General features: G+C 52.8%; 1 protein-coding gene across 2 annotated transcripts in view; it reads left to right on the forward strand.

Annotated features, from left to right (window-relative positions):
• Positions 1-19895, forward strand: part of fam120c (family with sequence similarity 120 member C) — a 59140-nt gene that overhangs the window by 19797 nt on the left and 19448 nt on the right. For both annotated transcript variants that reach the window (XM_072487879.1, XM_072487880.1), the window contains exons 2-8: positions 3813-4059; positions 5891-5973; positions 9173-9301; positions 9897-10002; positions 11498-11574; positions 14236-14552; positions 16207-16303. In XM_072487879.1, coding sequence (XP_072343980.1) covers positions 3813-4059; positions 5891-5973; positions 9173-9301; positions 9897-10002; positions 11498-11574; positions 14236-14552; positions 16207-16303 — 1056 coding nt within the window. The remainder of the gene's footprint in view (positions 1-3812; positions 4060-5890; positions 5974-9172; positions 9302-9896; positions 10003-11497; positions 11575-14235; positions 14553-16206; positions 16304-19895) is intronic.

The following is a 19895-nucleotide window of genomic DNA, read 5'->3' on the forward strand; positions in this document are numbered from 1 at the left end:
ATGATACCGTCCATCCCCGCCATTGGCGGTACGTATAACAGCAGGGTCATCCGCATATAACGAGACTTTTATGTTCCACTCCCCCCGGACAAGCCCTTTCCAGTCCCTTGAAGCTCTCAGAGCAATTGCCAGGGGCTCTATGGCCAGCGCGAACAGCAGTGGGGAGAGAGGGCAACCCTGTCTTGTCCCGCGGTGCAGTCTGAAATAATCTGATGTTGTCCTGTTCATCCTTGCACTAACCTCTGGGGCCTGGTATAACAGCCTAACCCAGTCAATGAATCCCACCCCGAACCCAAACTGTCCCAGCACCTCCCACAGATAGTCCCACTCGACCCGGTCAAAAGCCTTTTCCGCATCCATAGCTATCACTATCTCTGCCTCCCGGCTCTCCGGGGGCATCATAATCACATTAAGCAGCCGCCGTAGATTGGCCACCAGTTGCCTACCCTTTACGAACCTGGTTTGGTCCTCCGCAATTACGTCCGGTACACAGTCCTCAATTCTAGTCGCCAAGATCTTGGCCAGTAACTTAGCGTCTGCGTTAATCAAAGAGATCGGCCTGTAAGACCCACAAACCTCTGGGTCTTTATTCCGTTTCAGAATAAGCGAAATAGTGGCCTGCGACATCGTCGGGGGTAGAACCCCTCTGTCTCTTGCCTCGTTAAAAACCCTGACCAGCACCGGCCCTACCATCTCGGCAAACCTTTTGTAAAACTCCACCGGATAACCATCGCCCCAGGGGCTTTACCCGACTGCAAGACCTTCAGGCCCCCCAATACCTCTTCCCGTCTACCCCCCCCCCCCCCCCCCCCCACCCACTCTTGGGAAGGTCAGTCCGTCCAGGAATCGCTTCATCCCCTCCGGTCCCCTGGGAGGGGGGTTCCGAAGTGTACAGCTTACTATAAAAGTCCTTAAATACCTTGTTCAGCCCTGCCGGGTCCCCCACCAGATTTCCCTCCCCATCCGCTATCCTTCCTATCTCCCTAGCCGCTTCTCTCTTCCTTAGTTGTTGCGCGAGCATTCTGCTGGCTCTCTCTCCATGCTCCTATATCGCGCATTTTGCCTTTCTAAGCTGCTCTACGCCTTTGCCTGTAGTCAGCACCCCGAACTCGGCCTGCAGCCTCTGTCGTTTCCTGAGTAACTCTGGCCTCGGGGACCCCGCGTAGCTCCTGTCCGTCCGTAAAATTTCCTTAACCAGTCGGCCCGTTTCTGCCCTATCTGTCCTGTCACTATGGGCCCGGATTGAGATCAGCTCCCCTCTCACCGCTGCCTTCAGCGCCTCCCAGAGCACCGCTGCTGAGACTTCGCCGGTATCATTTACCTGCAGGTAATTCTGCATGCAACTCCTGAGTCTCTCACACACCGCCTCGTCCGCTAGCAATCCAACTTCCAGCCTCCATTGTGGGCGCTGAAAGCTATTGTTACAAATCTGTAGATCTACCCAGTGCAGAGCATGGTCCAAATTGGCAATTGCCGAATATTCTGCCCCCACCATCCCGGCCAGCAAGTCCCTACTCATGACAAAGAAATCAATTCGGGCATACACCTTGTGTATGTGGGAGTAGTACGAAAACTCCCTCGCCGACGGCCGGCTAAATCTCCACTGATCAGCTCCATGAACCCGCTCAGTTCCTTTGCCATCGCTGGCAACCTGCCCGTTTTTGAACACGACCGATCCAGGCTCGGGTCCAGGACTGTGTTAAAGTCCTCACCCATGATCAATATGCGCGAGTCCAAGTCGGGAATCTTCCCTAGCAACCTCCTGATAAAATCCACATCGTCCCAATTAGGGGCATACACACTAACCAAGACTACTCTCACCCCTTCGAGCTTACCCCTAACCATAACGAATCTGCCGCCCCCGTCCGCAACTGTACCCTCCGCCTCAGATTGAACCCTTTTATTAATCAGGATCGTAACCCCCTCGTCTTAGTGTCAAGCCCCGAATGAAAGACCTGACTAACCCAGCCCTTCCTTAGCCTCACCTGGTCTGCCACTTTCAGGTGTGTCTCCTGCAGCATGACCACGTCCGCCTTCAAAACCCGCAAATGCGTGAACACACGCACCCCCTTCACTGGCCCGTTTAGCCCTCTAACATTCCAGGTGATCAGCCTGGTTGGGGGTCACTTCGCCCCCCCCCCCCCCCCCCCCCCCCCCCCCCCCCTGCCGATCAGCCATCCCCTTTTTCACTGAGATAGATAGGTTCTTGATTAATAAGGGGATCGGGGTTATGGGGATGAGAAAATATCAGCCATGATTAAATTGCGGAGCAGACTCGATGGGCCGAGTGGCCTAATTCTGCTCCTATGTCTTATGAACAATACTTTTCACTACACCTCGGTACACGTGACAATAAATTAAATCCAAATAAAATTTGCAAGAAGGAGGTCCAAGGAAAGATTCCACGACACATGGCTAAAGTTCACAAGCATCTTCACCAACCTGCAGCTAACTGAGTAGGGGAGAGAATGCTGCCTGGATGAAAAAAGAGCTCGCAAACAGCAGAGAAGGAACAGGGAGGAGGGCCGCCCACTGGAGGGGACTCGACCCCCCCCCCCCCAGCAAAACGAAGACAACGGCAAACGAGGGGATGGGTCCTGGCAATGGATGTAAACATGTGGGTAAAGCTGGGTGCAACTCTTGCCACTAAGTGGTGACTGTCCCAGTAGGAACCCTTCAAAAAGCTGTACAATGCATCAGAACTGGAACCTCCGTTACAGACGTGGTGACAGCCCGGGGGCTCTTGTGTTGACTAGTACTGTTGTTGTTCCTGTATCTTTTTTGCCTGCAAAGATCTGTTTATAAATGCAAAATGCCAATAAAAATATTTCTTTAAAAAAAAAATGTATTCTCTGATACAGAACAGTTTTTTTACAGCAAGGTAATTGAGCAGAACAGCGGCAAATGGAATTTAACCTTGAAAAGTATGCGGTGATGTATTTTGGGAGGACTAAAGAGACAAGGGAATAAATACACAATGAACGGTACGACATGAGGAAGTCCAGAGGATCAGAGGGATCTTGGAGAGCATGTCCATAGATCCCTGAAGGCAGCAGGACAGGTAGATAAGGTGGTTAAGAAGGCCGATGGAATGCTTGCCTTTATCAACCGAGGCACAGAATATAATAGCAGGGAGGTTATGCTGGAGCTGTATGAAACGCTGGTTAAACCACAGCTGGAGTACTGTGTGCCGTTCTCGTCGCCACACTGTAGGAAGGATGTGATTGCACTGGAGAGGGTGCAGAGGAGATTCCCGAGCATGTTGTCGCGTTTCAGCTGTGAAGAGAGGCTGGGGTTGTTCTCCTTAAAGCAGAGAAGGGGGGGGGGGGGGCGGGCCTGATTGAAGTGTGAACAATTATGAGGGTCATGGATAGGGTAGATAGGAAGGAACTTTTCCCCATAGTAGAGAAGTCATTAACTGGGGGAGGGGCAGATTTCAGGAGCCTTTCTGGGGATCACTGCTGGCTCAATGGGCCACATGGCCTCCTGCATTGTACGGATTCTGTGGACCAACTGCTGGAAAATGGGATTAGAGTAGATGGGTGCTTGACGGCTGGCACAGACACGATGGACCAACGGGCCTCTTTCTGTGCCGAAAAACGCGCTGACTCTGATGGCTTCTTGGTGATCATTAGACTTTTATTTCCAGAGTCTTTTTCAATTGAATTTAAATTCGAACCATCGTCTGTGGTGAGATTTGAACCGGAATTCCCAGCGAGCATTGCACTTTGTCTTTGGATCATTTTCCTGTGCCGCTCCCTCGCCTCCTGTTCAGGTCCCACTGACTTGCTCTTCCACTTTTTGTGTTGCAGGTTGTCCAAAGTATTGAAGACCACCACCAGGAGGTGATCGCCTTCTACCGGGAGAATGGCTTCCACGGCCTCATCGCCTACGACTCGGAGTACGCCCTGTGCAACGTTCAGTGCTACCTCAGCGCGCACGCCCTCAAGCTGAGCTGGAATGGCAAGAGCCTCACCACCAACCAGTACCTGATGCAGGAGGTGGCCAAGCAGCTGAACGTTAACCCGGCCCACTTCAGCATCTTCGCCGCGCTGCTGGGTAGGTGGAGGGCGTGCGGGTTCGGCATGGGCCGAGGGAGTTGGCGGGGAGGGGATTGCAGTGTTGGGGTCCGCGCGCTCTTGCTGGCTCGCAATCGGGTCACCTGAGGTCAGACTTTGCTCTGTTCTCTCCCTTATCTCCTTCAACGCCCGCTTGCTCGCTCCAACTCCCCAGTCATTGTGCTGCCGTTGCTCCCATGAACGCCCCAGAGCTCGTTACCCTCTGGGTCACGGCTTGCCTCGTGCCAAAGCTCCTGTGCTGCCTCTCCGAATGGGCAATGGGCCTCGTCCCACTTTCCCACCATTTCCCCGTACCCCTGAACACCATTCTTCCTTTTCAGATGACCAGATTCCTTCCTGAAAGTGATGAGTGAACCTGCCTCTGCCACACTCTAAGGCAGCACCTTCCCCACCCTGACCACTTGCTGATTCAAAAGGCTTCCTCCCTCATCGCAAGTGCTTCTTTTGCGAATTGCCTTCAATCTGTATCACCCCCTCTGGTTCTCAAACCTCCCGCCATTGGGAGGAGATTCTCTCTTTCTCCCCCCCCCCCCCCCCTCTGTCCGAGACGCCGCGCCCCCCACCCCCCCTCTCATGATTTTGATCCTCTTGATTAAATCTCCTCTTAACCTCACCTCCGAGGAGGGCGTTATCCGTCTCTCCTCCTCCTCTGAGGAGGAGGGCGCCGGCCGCCTCCTCGGCGGAGCAGGGCGCCGGCCGCCTCCTCGGCGGAGCAGGGCGTCGGCCGTCTCCTCGGAGGAGCAGGGCGTCGGCCGTCTCCTCGGCGGAGCAGGGCGTCGGCCGTCTCCTTGGCGGAGCAGGGCGTCGGCCGTCTCCTCGGCGGAGCAGGGCGTCGGCCGTCTCCTTGGCGGAGCAGGGCGTCGGCCGTCTCCTCGGCGGAGCAGGGCGTCGGCCGTCTCCTCGGCGGAGCAGGGCGTCGGCCGTCTCCTCGGCGGAGCAGGGCGTCGGCCGTCTCCTCGGCGGAGCAGGGCGTCGGCCGTCTCCTCGGCGGAGCAGGGCGTCGGCCGTCTCCTCGGCGGAGCAGGGCGTCGGCCGTCTCCTCGGCGGAGCAGGGCGTCGGCCGTCTCCTCGGCGGAGCAGGGCGTCGGCCGTCTCCTCGGCGGAGCAGGGCGTCGGCCGTCTCCTTGGCGGAGCAGGGCGTCGGCCGTCTCCTCGGCGGAGCAGGGCGCCGGCCGTCTCCTCGGCGGAGCAGGGCGCCGGCCGTCTCCTCGGCGGAGCAGGGCGCCGGCCGTCTCCTCGGCGGAGCAGGGCGCCGGCCGTCTCCTCGGCGGAGCAGGGCGCCGGCCGTCTCCTCGGCGGAGCAGGGCGTCGGCCGTCTCCTCGGCGGAGCAGGGCGTCGGCCGTCTCCTCGGCGGAGCAGGGCGTCGGCCGTCTCCTCGGCGGAGCAGGGCGTCGGCCGTCTCCTCGGCGGAGCAGGGCGTCGGCCGTCACTCCGAGGAGGGCGTCAACAAACACCCCCCGCCACCAAATGCCCACAGTCGCTTGCTCCATACCCCAAGTGTATAGAAGCTTCTGTAAATGGAGTCCGCCAGAATTCAATCTCCTGAGCGCCACTCTCGGGTGACTTGCTGGCTATGCACCATGTGTTTAAGGGAGTACAAGTTGGAGCAGCTCCCCTGAGAGACGCGGGTGGGCACCGGGCCATATCCTCCCCACCTCCTGTCAGAGAGAGCGACCTGAGGCTTGCACCTGGTGCTTCAGTAAGTCAGAGTGTACTTGGGCTGCCTTACGCCTTGTGAAGTGATAGGAAGCTCTACGGACGGAAGCCTGGGGTCACCTCTGGATATCTAATTATGCCAGTGATTTTTCAGGTAATCACATTCTCCCCGATGAAGACCTGGCTGCTTTCCACTGGAGTCTGCTCGGCCCAGACCATCCACTGGCTTCCCTGAAGGTAAACACACGTACATAACTTTTGCTGCACAGTTATCAATCTGAGAGTAATGAGGATCGAGGTTTACAGCATGGAAACAGGCTTCGGCCCAACTTGTCCACGCCGCCCAGTTTTTACCACAAAGCTAGTCACAATTGCCCACATTTGACCATATCCCTCTATACCCATCTTACCCAGATATCTGTCTAAATACTTTTTAAAAGACAAAATTGTACCCGCCTCTACAACTGCCTCTGGCAACTCGTTCCAGACACTCTCCACCCTCTGTGAAACAATTACCCCTCTGGACCCTTTTGTATCTCTCCCGTCTCACCTTAAACCTAAGCCCTCTCATTTTAGACGCCCCTACCTTTGGGAAAAGATGTTCACAATCTAGCTTATCTATGCCCCTCATTATTTTATAGTCCTCTAAAAGTTCGCCACTAAATCTCCTACGTTTCAGGGAAAAAAGTCCCAGTCTATCCAGCCTCTCCTTATAACTCAAACCATCAAGGCCCAGTAGCATCCTCGTAAATCTTTAAAGAACTCTCCTTTCTATAATAGGGTGACAATAACTGTACATAGCTATCAAAACAGAATTTACTTCAAAATATAATTTTGAACTGTCACGGTCTAACACTAGTACAGTACTGGTGGGGACGGGCCTGTCACTGTATAACACTGGGGTACAGTACTGGTGGGGACGGGTCTGTCACTGTATAACACTGGGGTACAGTACTGGTGGGGATGGATCTGTCACTGTATAACACTGGGGTACAGTACTGGTGGGGATGGATCTGTCACTGTATAACACTGGGGTACAGTACTGGTGGGGACGGGTCTGTCACTGTATAACACTGGGGTACAGTGCTGGTGGGGACGGGTCTGTCACTGTATAACACTGGGGTACAGTACTGGTGGGGACGGGTCTGTCACTGTATAACACTGGGGTACAGTACTGGTGGGGACGGGTCTGTCACTGTATAACACTGGGCACAGTACTGGTGGGGACGGGTCTGTCACTGTATAACACTGGGGTACAGTACTGGTGGGGACGGGTCTGTCACTGTATAACACTGGGCACAGTACTGGTGGGGACGGGTCTGTCACTGTATAACACTGGGGTACAGTACTGGTGGGGACGGGTCTGTCACTGTATAACACTGGGGTACAGTACTGGTGGGGACGGGTCTGTCACTGTATAACACTGGGGTACAGTGCTGGTGGGGACGGGTCTGTCACTGTATAACACTGGGGTACAGTACTGGTGGGGACGGGTCTGTCACTGTATAACACTGGGGTACAGTGCTGGTGGGGACGGGTCTGTCACTGTATAACACTGGGGTACAGTACTGGTAGGGACGGGTCTGTCACTGTATAACACTGGGGTACAGTACTGGTGGGAACGGGTCTGTCACTGTATAACACTGGGGTACAGTACTGGTAGGGACGGGTCTGTCATTGTATAACACTGGGTACAGTACTGGTGGGGACAGGTCTGTCACTGAATAACACTGGGGTACAGTACTGGTGGGGACGGGTCTGTCACTGTATAACACTGGGGTACAGTATTAATGGGGACGGGTCTGTCACTGTATAACACGGGTACAGTACTGCTGGGGATGGGTCTGTCACTGAATAACACTGGGACACAGTATTAGTGGGGACGGGTCTGTCACTGTATAACACTGGGGTACAGTACTGGTGGGGTGGGTCTGTCACTATAACACTGGGGTACAGTACTGGTCTGTCACTGTATAACATTGGGGTACAGTACTGGTGGGGACTGGTCTCACTATTACACTGGGGTACAGTATAGGTGGGGACGGGTCTGTCACTATAACACTGGGGTACAGTACTGGTGGGAACAGGTCTGTCACTGTATAACATTGGGGTACAGTACTGGTGGGGACAGGTCTGTCACTATAACACTGGGGCACAGTACTGGTGGGGACGGGTCTGTCACTAACACTGGGGTACAGTACTGGTGGGGACGGGTCTGTCACTATAACACTGGGGTACAGTACTGGTGGGGACGGGTCTGTTGCTAACACTGGGGTACAGTACTGGTGGGGACGGGTCTGTCACTAACACTGGGGTACAGTACTGGTGGGGACGGGTCTGTCACTATAACACCTGGGTACAGTACTGTTGGGAACAGGTCTGTCACTGCATATCACTGGGGCACAGTACTGGTGGGGACGGGTCTGTCACTATAACACTGGGGTACAGTACTGGTGGGGACGGGTCTGTCACTATAACACTGGGGTACAGTACTGGAGGGAACGGGTCTGTCACTGTATAACACTGGGGTACAGTACTGGTGGGGACAGGTCTGTCACTATAACACTGGGGCACAGTACTGGTGGGGACGGGTCTGTCACTAACACTGGGGTACAGTACTGGTGGGGACGGGTCTGTCACTATAACACCTGGGTACAGTACTGGTGGGAACAGGTCTGTCACTGCATAACACTGGGGCACAGTACTGGTGGGGACGGGTCTGTCACTATAACACTGGGGTACAGTACTGGTGGGGACGGGTCTGTCCCTATAACACTGGGGTACAGTACTGGTGGGGACAGGTCTGTCACTATAACGCTGGGGCACAGTACTGGTGGGGACGGGTCTGTCACTGTATAACACTGGGGTACAGTACTGGTGGGGACGGGTCTGTCACTGTATAACACTGGGGTACAGTACTGGTGGGGACGGGTCTGTCACTAATACTGGGGTACAGTACTGGTGGGGACGGGTCTGTCACTATAACACCTGGGTACAGTACTGGTGGGAACAGGTCTGTCACTGCATAACACTGGGGCACAGTACTGGTGGGGACGGGTCTGTCACTATAACGCTGGGGCACAGTACTGGTGGGGACGGGTCTGTCACTAACACTGGGGTACAGTACTGGTGGGGACGGGTCTGTCACTATAACACTGGGGTACAGTACTGGTGGGGACGGGTCTGTCACTAACACTGGGGTACAGTACTGGTGGGGACGGGTCTGTCACTAACACCTGGGTACAGTACTGGTGGGAACAGGTCTGTCACTGCATAACACTGGGGCACAGTACTGGTGGGGACGGGTCTCTCCCTATAACACTGGGGCACAGTACAGCACTGTTACTTAGATGTGCACAAAGAGCCTCTGACGTGAAGCTGTGCTGATATCATTTGTAACTCTCTCCTTGCGCCCCACTCCCATTTCCCCCTCCAGGTGAGAGCCCACCAGCTGGTGCTGCCCCCTTGCGATGTGGTGATCAAAGCCGTCGCTCTCTACGTGAGCAGCATTCCCGATATCCGCGACCTCGACACCGTGGCCAAGGATGTCTTCAAACAATCACGTGTGAGTACCAGTGGAACCGCGGGCGCATGTGCTGGGACGAGGAGGGATTTGACGCCATGGTCTTATTAAGTAACAGATTGGGCTCGAGGGGCCGAATAGCCTCCTACTGTTTGTTCACATATAAGTTACAAAGGGGAGGACAGAACAGACTGAAACAATCTTTCCTCTGTGATTTAAGGAGTTTCGGTAAACATGGAGGTTCTGAGTTCGTGTGGTGAACCAGTTTTAAAAAAAAAATACGTTTTTGAAGGGGACGTGGGTGTCGCTGGCAAGGCTGGCATTTACTGCCCACCCCAACTGGTCTGTCTCGCTAGAGATATTTCAGGGGAGCAGTTAAGGGTCGCTGTTGAGGGTCGCATGTCGACCAGAAGGGCGGCAGATTTCTTTCGCTGAAGGCACCCGAGTGAACTGGATGGGTTTTTACAACGATCGAGAACAGTTACCACAACTTTTCAATTCCAGAATTATTCTGCCCCAGAGCACTGGAGCTCTGGGTCACGAGTGCACTGGCGATAGCACTCCAGCACCTTGTCTGCCATGATTGAGGTGGAGAAGCTTCTAACGTTTTTACACTTTCCAAACTCTTGGTATGCAGGCCCGGACAGCAGACAAAATCGACCGGTTTAAGAGAGCTGTGGAGTATTACGCCGTGGCCAGCAAACCCAGGCCGCCACCACCTCTGGGACCCTCTCCGTTCCTGGGTGAGTATACTGTTGGAGTGGTTATCGCACTGCCAGTTCACCGGGAGTCGCACTTTTTCATTCATTTTGCTGATTTGCCATTTGCCACTTCCTGCCCTCGGTGCCATTTCCACAGGTGAGCGCTACCAGAAGGAACTGCAACCCCATGTGGAGACGCTGCTGTTCCATGGCCAGGCTGCAGGATATGGCTGTCACCTCCCTCAACCCTCCCTATCTGTCACCTCCCTCAACCCTCCCTATCTCTGTCACCTCCCTAAACCCTCCCTATCTCTGTCACCTCCCTAAACCCTCCCTATCTCTGTCACCTCCCTAAACCCTCCCTATCTCTGTCACCTCCCTAAACCCTCCCTATCTCTGTCACCTTCCTAAACCCTCCCTATCTCTGTCACCTCCCTCAACCCTCCCTATCTCTGTCACCTCCCTAAACCCTCCCTATCTCTGTCACCTTCCTAAACCCTCCCTATCTCTGTCACCTCCCTCAACCCTCCCTATCTCTGTCACCTCCCTAAACCCTCCCTATCTCTGTCACCTCCCTCAACCCTCCCTATCTCTGTCACCTCCCTCAACCCTCCCTATCTCTGTCACCTCCCTCAACCCTCCCTATCTCTGTCACCTTCCTAAACCCTCCCTATCTCTGTCACCTCCCTCAACCCTCCCTATCTCTGTCACCTTCCTCAACCCTCCCTATCTCTGTCACCTTCCTCAACCCTCCCTATCTCTGTCACCTCCCTCAACCCTCCCTATCTCTGTCACCTCCCTCAACCCTCCCTATCTCTGTCACCTCCCTCAACCCTCCCTATCTCTGTCACCTTCCTCAACCCTCCCTATCTCTGTAACCTCCTCCAGCCCCTACAACCCTCCCTAGCTCTCACTTCGTCCAGCCCCTACAAACCTCCGAGATCTCCGCTCGCTCTCCGCCTCTCTCGCTCTCCGCCTCGCTCACGCTCTCTCTCTTCAGGGTAATTGTTGGGACAGGGAGCCACGGCTGCAGGGCAGGTTCCCTACGTGGGCCCCACTTGTGCCGATCTCCTGCACAAAGGCTTTGGCCAGTGCGGGAATGGTGGAGGAATGGCCGCTGTTGGCGTGCCAGTTTTAAGCCCCGGGTGGGTGGGCTGTGGGATCTGTGACAATGGCTGTGTGTGGGTCCCCAACCCACTGCCACATGGGGCCTGTGCTGGTATTCCTCGGCACGATGGTCTTAGCCATACAGGCTGGCGGGGTGGGAGGTGAGCAGCAGATGGATTGGTCAGGTCCTTGTGGGGTGGGAGGGTTGCTGCTCAGGGCTGCGAGCCTCCATTGAAAAAACACCGATTTGGCGACAGAACCAGTAGGTCTGTGAGCAGAGTGCAGGGGCTTGGCCATCGCAACCTGTTACAGATTGAGACGTGACTCTGTTACTCCACCTCATTTTGTTTTGTCCCGGCTGTTTGAGGAGTGGGTGGTATTGGGGAGGAGTCAATATAACGGGCGGTAACATTTTACTTTCTTCTTGTAGGTTTGGGCCTAGGTCAGTTCGGCATGCCATCTTTCCCGGCCTCTCACATGCAAGGAATTCCTCAGCCCAAACCGATGGTAGGTCTTCACTCTGCGATGAAAAACATAATATAAGAATGTAGGAACAGGAATAGGCCATTCAGCCCCTCGAGCCTGACCCGCCATTCAGTGAGATCATGGCTGACCTCTGGCCTCACTCCGTGTACCTTAATACCGTAACAAAAATCTATATCTGCGATTTAAAATTAACTGATCTAGCATCAATTGATGTTATGGGACAGAGTTCCAAAGCGCTACCACCCTTTGAGTGAAGTAGTTCTTTCCACTGAGCAGTCTAACCTAATTTATAGATCAAGCCCCCCTCGGAGAGATCTAGGTGTACAGGTCCACAGGTCATTGAAAGGGGCAACACAGGTGGAGAAGGTAGTCAAGAAGGCATACGACATGCTTGCCTTCATTGGCCGGGGCATTGAGTATAAAAATTTGCAAGTCATGTTGCAGCTGTTGAGAACCTTAGTTAGGCCACACTTGGAGTATAGTGTTCAATTCTGGTCGCCACACTACGAGAAGGATGTGGAGGCTTTAGAGAGGGTGCAGAAGAGATTTACCCAGATGTTGCCTGGTATGGGAGGGCATTAGCTATGAGGAGAGGTGGAATAAACTTGGTTTGTTCTCACTTGAACGAAGGAGGTTGAGGGGCGACTTGATAGAGGTCTACAAAATTAAGAGGGGCATAGACAGAGTGGATAGTCAGAGACTTTTCCCCAGGGTAGAGGGGTCAATTACTAGGGGGCATAGGTTTAAGGTGCGATGGGCAAGGTTTAGAGGAGATGTACGAGGCAAGTTTTTTTACACAGAGGGTAGTGGGTGCCTGGAACTCGCTGCCGGAGGAGGTGGTGGAAGCAGGGACGATAGTGACGTTTAAGGGGCATCTTAAATACATGAATAGGATGGGAAAAGAGGGATACAGACCCTGGAAGTGGAGAAGATTTTAGTTTAGACGGGCAGCATGGTCGGCACGGGCTTGGAGGGCCGAAGGGCCTGTTCCTGTGCTGTACTTTTCTTTGTTCTTTGCTATAGAATCTCCAACCAGTAGAAACAGTTTAACTTTATCTGCCCCGTTTTTCCCTGTTAATATCTTGAAGACCGATCAGATGATCCCTTAACCTTCTAAACTTGCAGGATACTACGAGGCCTGGATAGCCTGGACGTGGAGAGGGTGTTTTCACTTGTAGGGAAAAACTAGAACCAGAGGACACAAGCTCAGACTAAAGGGACGATCCTTTAAAACAGAGATGAGGGATAATTTCTTCAGACAGAGGGTGGTGAATCTGTGGAACTCTTTGCCACAGAAGGCTGTGGAGGCCAAATCACTGAGTGCCTTTAAGACAGAGATAGATAGGTTCTTGATTACATAGCTACATAGAACATACAGTGCCGTAGGAGGCCATTCGGCCCATCGAGTCTGCACCGACCCACTTAAGCCCTCACTTCCTCTATCCCCACAACCCCTCTTAATCTTTTTTTTTGGACACTAAGGGCAATTTATCATGACCAATCCACCTAACCTGCACGTCTTTGGACTGTGGGAGGAAACCGGAGCACCCGGAGGAAACCGCAGACGCGGGGAGAACGTGCAGACCCCGCACAGACAGTGACCCAAGCCGGGAATCGAACCTGGAACACTGGCGCTGTGAAGTCACAGTGCTAGCCGCGTGTGCTACCGTGCTGCCTTAATGAGGTTATGAGGGGTTATGGTGAGAAGGCAGGAGAATGGGGATGAGAAAAATATCAGCCATGATTGAATGGCGGAGAAGACTCGATGGGCCGAGTGGTCAAATTCTGCTCCAGTGTCTTATGTCTAAACGCCAGAGAAAACAGGTCTAATTTGTATAATTTCTCCTCATAACTTAACCCCTGAAGAACAGGTATCATTCTTGTAAACCAACGTTGTGCTCCCTCCAAGGTCAAAATATTCTCGCTAATGATGGGAATGGAAAGAGTGGGGGGGTCTTCATCGCAAGGGGATTAGAGTACTGGAGTGAAGCGGTCTTCCTGCAGCTGTATAGGGCTTTGATGGGAGCGGGGGGGGGTTGGAAATGGCATACGGTATAGAAGATCAGCCATGATCTGGTTGAATGGCAGTGGACTCTAGGGGGCCAAATGGCCTACTCCTCCTATGGTGAGTGAAATTGGGAGGGGTGGGGTGCCAGGATTTACTGGATGGAGAGTCGGGATAACTGGACTGTGGGACAGGCCGCTGGATTTGGGAGATGGGAGGGGTTCAGAATGTTGGGGGGGTGGGGGGGTTGCTTTATGTGGTTGGATGGATTTCTTTCTTCACCTTTTGTCATTCTTTGCAAGTATTTTGTTTTAAAATGGATGAACGGTGTACCTGAAATGAAGTTTGGTGTTGACCAATAGAAGGAATTTGGGCGCTGGAGAGTAAGCAGCCATGGGGATGGGGGGAGTGTGGGGGTGTTCACTGGATTGGGGAAGTGAGAAGAGTTGCAGAACGGTGATGGGGTGAGCAAGGGAGGGGTGGTAGGATGGAGGACAGTGACGGGCAGGAATGGACAGCCACAGTGGAATTGCTCAATAATGATCCTGACGAATGGACTGGTCCATTTGTGCAATAGTGGCGCGGGGCGAAACTATGTTGACGGCGGGACCCTCGAGCGGGTTTGTGCGCCAACTAACACCTCTCTCCCTTTTCCTCCTCCCTCCAATCCCACCTAGTTCCCACCTCCGCCGATGATGCAGAAGCTGCCGTACCAGACGTTCCCGCCGGGGCACGGCCCTGCCGTCGCCTTCCCGCCCTCCCAGGCTCACCTGATGCACGGGCCCCCCTTCGATCCCGGAGCAGCCAAGCTCGACGGCCCCCTCCAACGGCCCGGGGGCAAGACGTTTGGCGAGTGGGCCGGCTCCTATGGCCCACCGGCCCCAGCTAGGATCTCTAACCACGTTCCCGCCAAAGAGTCGCCGTCACCTCTTCCCAATTCTTCGCCCTCCTCTTCCTCAGACCCGGAGGAACAGAACGGCGGCAATGCGGCCAAGTAAGTCTCTGGGTACTTTGAATCCGATCTGTCGTCGTCTTTGAAATGTGGGTGCTCTAGTCAGCTGCGTTTCTCTTTTCTAAATGAAGTGATACAGATTAGTAAGGCGAAAAACACCAATCAACACCGTTGTACCCCCACAGAAAAGCAGAGATGTTCTGTTAAATTTCTATTGCATGTTGGTTAGACCCACACTGGGAGCACTGTGCACAGTTCCACTCTCCATATCCCTTGGTTAGACCCACACTGGGAGCACTGTGCACAGTTCCAGTCTCCATATCCCTTGGTTTGACCCACACTGGGAGCACTGTGCACGGTCCCAGTCTTCACATCCCTTGGTTACACCCACACTGGGAGCACTGCGCACAGTTCCAATCTCCATATCCCTTGGTTAGACCCTCACTGGGAGCACTGTGCACAGTTCCAGTCTCCATATCCCTTGGTTAGACCCACACTGGGAGCACTGTGCACAGTTCCAGTCTCCATATCCCTTGGATAGACCCACACTGGGAGCTCTGTGCACATTTCCAGTCTCCATATCCCTTGGTTAGACCCACACTGGGAGCACTGCACAGTTCCAATCTCCATATCCCTTGGTTAGACCCACACTGGGATCACTGTGCACAGTTCCAATCTCCATATCCCTTGGTTACACCCACACTGGGAGCACTGTGCACAGTTCCAATCTCCATATCCCTTTGTTAGACGCACACTTGGAGCACTGTGCACAGTTCCAGTCTCCATATCCCTTGGTTAGACCCACACTGGGACACTGTGCACAGTTCCATTCTCCATATCCCTCGGTTACACCCACACTGGGAGCACTGTGCACAGTTGCAGTCTCCATATCCCTTGGTTACGCCCACACTGGGAGCACTGTGCACAGTTCCAGTCTCCATATCCCTTGGTTTGACCCACACTGGGAGCACTGTGCACAGTTCCAATCTCCATATCCCTCGGTTAGACCCACACTGGGAGCACTGTGCACAGTTCCAGTCTCCATATCCCTCGGTTACACCCACACTGGGAGCACTGTGCACAGTTGCAGTCTCCATATCCCTTGGTTACGCCCACACTGGGAGCACTGTGCACAGTTCCAGTCTCCATATCCCTTGGTTTGACCCACACTGGGAGCACTGTGCACAGTTCCAATCTCCATATCCCTCGGTTAGACCCACACTGGGAGCACTGTGCACAGTTCCAGTCTCCATATCCCTCGGTTACACCCACACTGGGAGCACTGTGCACAGTTCCAGTCTCCATATCGCTCGGTTACACCCACACTGGGAGCACTGTGCACAATTCCAGTCTCCACATCCCTTGGATAGACCCACACTGGGAGCACTGTGCACAGTTGCAGTCTCCATATCCTTTGGTGGGACCACACTTGGAGACATAAAGTAAAGCTCCTTCTGCACTGTCTCGATCAAACACTCCCTGACAGTGTGGTCGGTTAGTTTAAGCGTTATGTCGGTCAATGCCCTTGTGTTAAGATCCCTTCCCTTAAGCACAGAATTAACCTTAAAAGGAAAGCTCATCGGGGGAGAGCCCCACCATTTCCAGTCCATCTCCAACTCCTAGGTGAAGATTGATTTGTGTGGCTGTAATTAGAGTCAGCTTGTGGTTAATTGGAGGATCCTCTTATTTTTTTCAGCCACCTTTCTGATCAATCCTCTCAACGTAAAGCAAACTGGGAAGCCGGTGGCACCACTGCTGCTCCAAGCAAGAACCCGGAGACAAGTGGCCCTGAGGTAAACATTTAACGGCAGCAGTGAAGCGGCACGGTGGTTAGCATTGCTGCCTCACTGCTCCAGGGCCCCGGGGTCAATGCCGGCATTGAGTGACTGCCTGTGTGGAGTTTGCACTTTCTCCCCGTGTCTGCGTGGGTTTCCTCCGGATACTCCGGTTTTCTCCCACAGTCCAAAGATGTGTAGGTTAGGTGGATTGCCATTCTAAATTACCCCGAAGTGTCCAAAAAGGTTAGGTGGGGCTATTGGGTTACGGGGATAGGGTGGAGGTGTGGGCTTTAGTAGGGTGTCTTTCCATGGCCGGTGTAGACTCGGTGGGCCGAATGCCCTCCTGCATTGTTGATTCTATGATTAGTGAAGCAGGAGTTGGCTAGACTGCTCACTGGCAGGCGCCGCTCAGGGTTTGGGGGGGTGGGGTAGAATGGTGGCTCTGGGCACCTCATCAGCGAAGGCACTGCTGCCCTCTAGAGAGCTGGGGGCTCGGGATGGTTGGAGCGGCAATCTGCTCCCTCATGCAATAGAGGATACTGAAAATAGAGACAAACCTTGCAATGGTTGTACAAAGATAGTAGACACACTCACTTCATACTAGACAATGTGCACGTTGTCAAAGCTTTTCACCTTGCACACATCAGGACAAAGGCAAAGATACCAAATTACAAAGGATCGCAGCCATTCTGCTGCAGGAGAAAAGGGTACTGACTGGTCGGCAAGTCAACGCTGATTGGCTGAGGTGTTACCATGGAGCAAGCAATGGGGAGCCATTGGCCCTTCGAGCTCCCGGGTAATTCAGAAAAGACACAAGGCTTGAACATATTCCTTTTGTTTGCAGAGAAACTGGTCCCTATAAATGGACAAAGGCATCTCTGAGAGGGTATTTTTGAAAAAATCGGCATGGGGTTGTTTCATGCGGTCAGTGGGCTCTGCTCCAAAACACCACCACCACCACCAAATACCGTGGGGAACTTTGTGCTTCAAATGGCCTCACCCCGTCGCCGCGGGATGTTGAGTCAGGGCCATGCAGGCATTCGTGGGCGAGGTTTGGGTGCCAGGAGTGTACGATGTGCTGCTCAACCCACTGCAGACTTCCGACAGCAGCCCCTTCCACGTGCCATTAATACTCTGGGATGTGGGCAATTTGCCCAGCCCTAATTGCCCTGAGAAGTTAATGGTGGTGCCCTTCGTGCTGCAGTCCTTGCATTTGTGTGTGGTGGTGCTGGGTGGAGGGGGTGGTGTTCATTCGCTCCCGGGATTTATGACCCAGCAACAATTGCTGGATTATTGTTCCCAAGCAGGAACGGTGCATGCCTCAAGACGGGAACCTTGATGGCTGATGCCGTTCTCGTGTGCATGCTGCTCTTGGCCTGTGGTTCTACTGTCATTCTGGGGTGAAGAGAGTGATTGAGAGTCTATGTGAAGTCCTCCCCACACAAATGCACCACCTCTGAGAAAGGGTGACAAGGTGTCAATAGCATGTTATTGCATTAAGATATATCGGTGACGAACGTTATTTAATTTCGTACCTAGAGCCTGATTTTAGTTCCTAGGCACTTATAAGGAGAGACTGCTGGGGTAGCTGGTCAGAAGCAGACATAGGTAATGCTGCATTCTGCAGATAAACCTATTATCAAGAAAAGGTATTGGTGTTGAGTTTGGTCTTTAACTAGCTGATTTGGGATCAAATTAAAAAAAGAGGTCTTGAAGGTGCAGAGGAGATTTAATTGAGTACCTAGAGCACTTGTGAAGGGAGACTGCCGGGACACGGGGTTAGTCAGTAGGAAGTAGTCATAGGTAATTCTGCAGATAAACCTATAATCAAGAAAAAGTATCAGTGTCAGGTTTCGTATTTAACTAGCTTGCTTGGAATCGAATGAACATAGACCCTCAACAGGATGTACTTTGGTCGCAGGAACGTGACAATTGGGTTGTGTTAGAAGAGCCAAGAAATAGATTATTCTCCAGAATATTGAACAGAGAAGGTTAAAGGGGAAATTTAATTGAGACACAATCGCGAGGGGGTTTCACTTGAGTCAATAAAGAGACAGTGTTTCCAGTGGCAGGTTAAAGAGAATCGGAAAAACCAGAGGGAGGGGGAAATGCTTAGAGTCATACAAAGAAATGGACAACACAAGAACAGGCCCTTCAGCCCCTCCAAACCTGCGCCGATCATGCTGCTTGTCTAATCTAAAACCTTCTACACTTCCGGGGTCCGTATCCCTCTATTCATCTATTTGTCAAGAGCCCCTTAAATGTCGCTTTAGTATCTGCTACTACCACCTCCGACAGCCAGTTCCAGGCACCCACTACCCACTGTGTGAAAAAACTTTCCTTGCACATCTCCTCTAAACTTTGCCCCTCGCACCTTAAACCTATGTCCCTTAATAATTGACTTCCACCCTGGGGGAAAAGCTTCTGACTATCTACTCTGTCTATGCCCCTCACCATTTTGTAGACCTCTATTAGGTCGCCCCTCAACCTCTGTCGTTCCAGTGAGAACAAACTGAATTTATTCAACCTCTCCTCATAGCTAATGCACTCCATACCAGGCAACATCCTGGAAACCTCTTCTGTGCCATCGCCAAAGCCTCCACATCCGTGGTAATGTGGTGACCAGGATTAAACACTATATTGCAAGTGTGGCCGAACTAAGGTTCTATACAGTTTCTGCATGATTTGCCAATTTTTATACTCCATGCCCCGGCCAATGAAGGCAAGCATGCCGTATGCCCTCTTGACTACCTTCTCCACCTGCGTTGTCACTTGTAGTGACCTGTACACCTAGATCCCTCCGCCTATCAATACTGTTAAGGATTCTGCCATTTACTGCATATGTCCCACCTGTGTTAGACCTTTCAAAAGACCTTTGGGGCAGCACGGTAGCACAGTGGTTAGCACAGTTGCTTCACAGCTCCAGGGACCATAAGACATCGGAGCGGAAGTAAGGCCATTCGGCCCATCGAGTCCACTCCACCATTCAATCATGGCTGATTTCAACTCCATTTACCCGCTCTCTCTCCATAGCCCTTAATTCCTCGAGAAATCAAGAATTTATCAACTTCTGTCTTAAAGACACTCAACATCCCGGCCTCCACCGCCCTCTGTGGCAATGAATTCCACAGACCCACCACTCTCTGGCTGAAGAAATTTCTCCTCATCTCTGTTCTAAAGTGACTCCCTTTTATTCTAAGGCTGTGCCCCCGGGTCCTAGTCTCCCCTGTTAATGGAAACAACTTCCCTACGTCCACCCTATCTAAGCCATTCATTATCTTGTAAGTTTCTATTAGATCTCCCCTCAACCTCCTAAACTCCAATGAATATAATCCCAGGATCCTCAGACGTTCATCGTATGTTAGGCCTACCATTCCTGGGATCATCTGTGTGAATCTCCGCTGGACCCGCTCCAGTGCCAGTATGTCCTTCCTGAGGTGTGGGGCCCAAAATTGCTCACAGTATTCTAAATGGGGCCTAACTAATGCTTTATAAAGCTTCAGAAGTACATCCCTGCTATTATATTCCAAGCCTCTTGAGATAAATGACAACATTGCATTTGCTTTCATAGAATTTACAGTGCAGAAGGAGGCCATTCGGCCCATCG

Source organism: Scyliorhinus torazame, chromosome 22 (genome assembly GCF_047496885.1).
Source record: "Scyliorhinus torazame isolate Kashiwa2021f chromosome 22, sScyTor2.1, whole genome shotgun sequence".
NCBI classification, from domain to species: domain Eukaryota; kingdom Metazoa; phylum Chordata; class Chondrichthyes; order Carcharhiniformes; family Scyliorhinidae; genus Scyliorhinus; species Scyliorhinus torazame.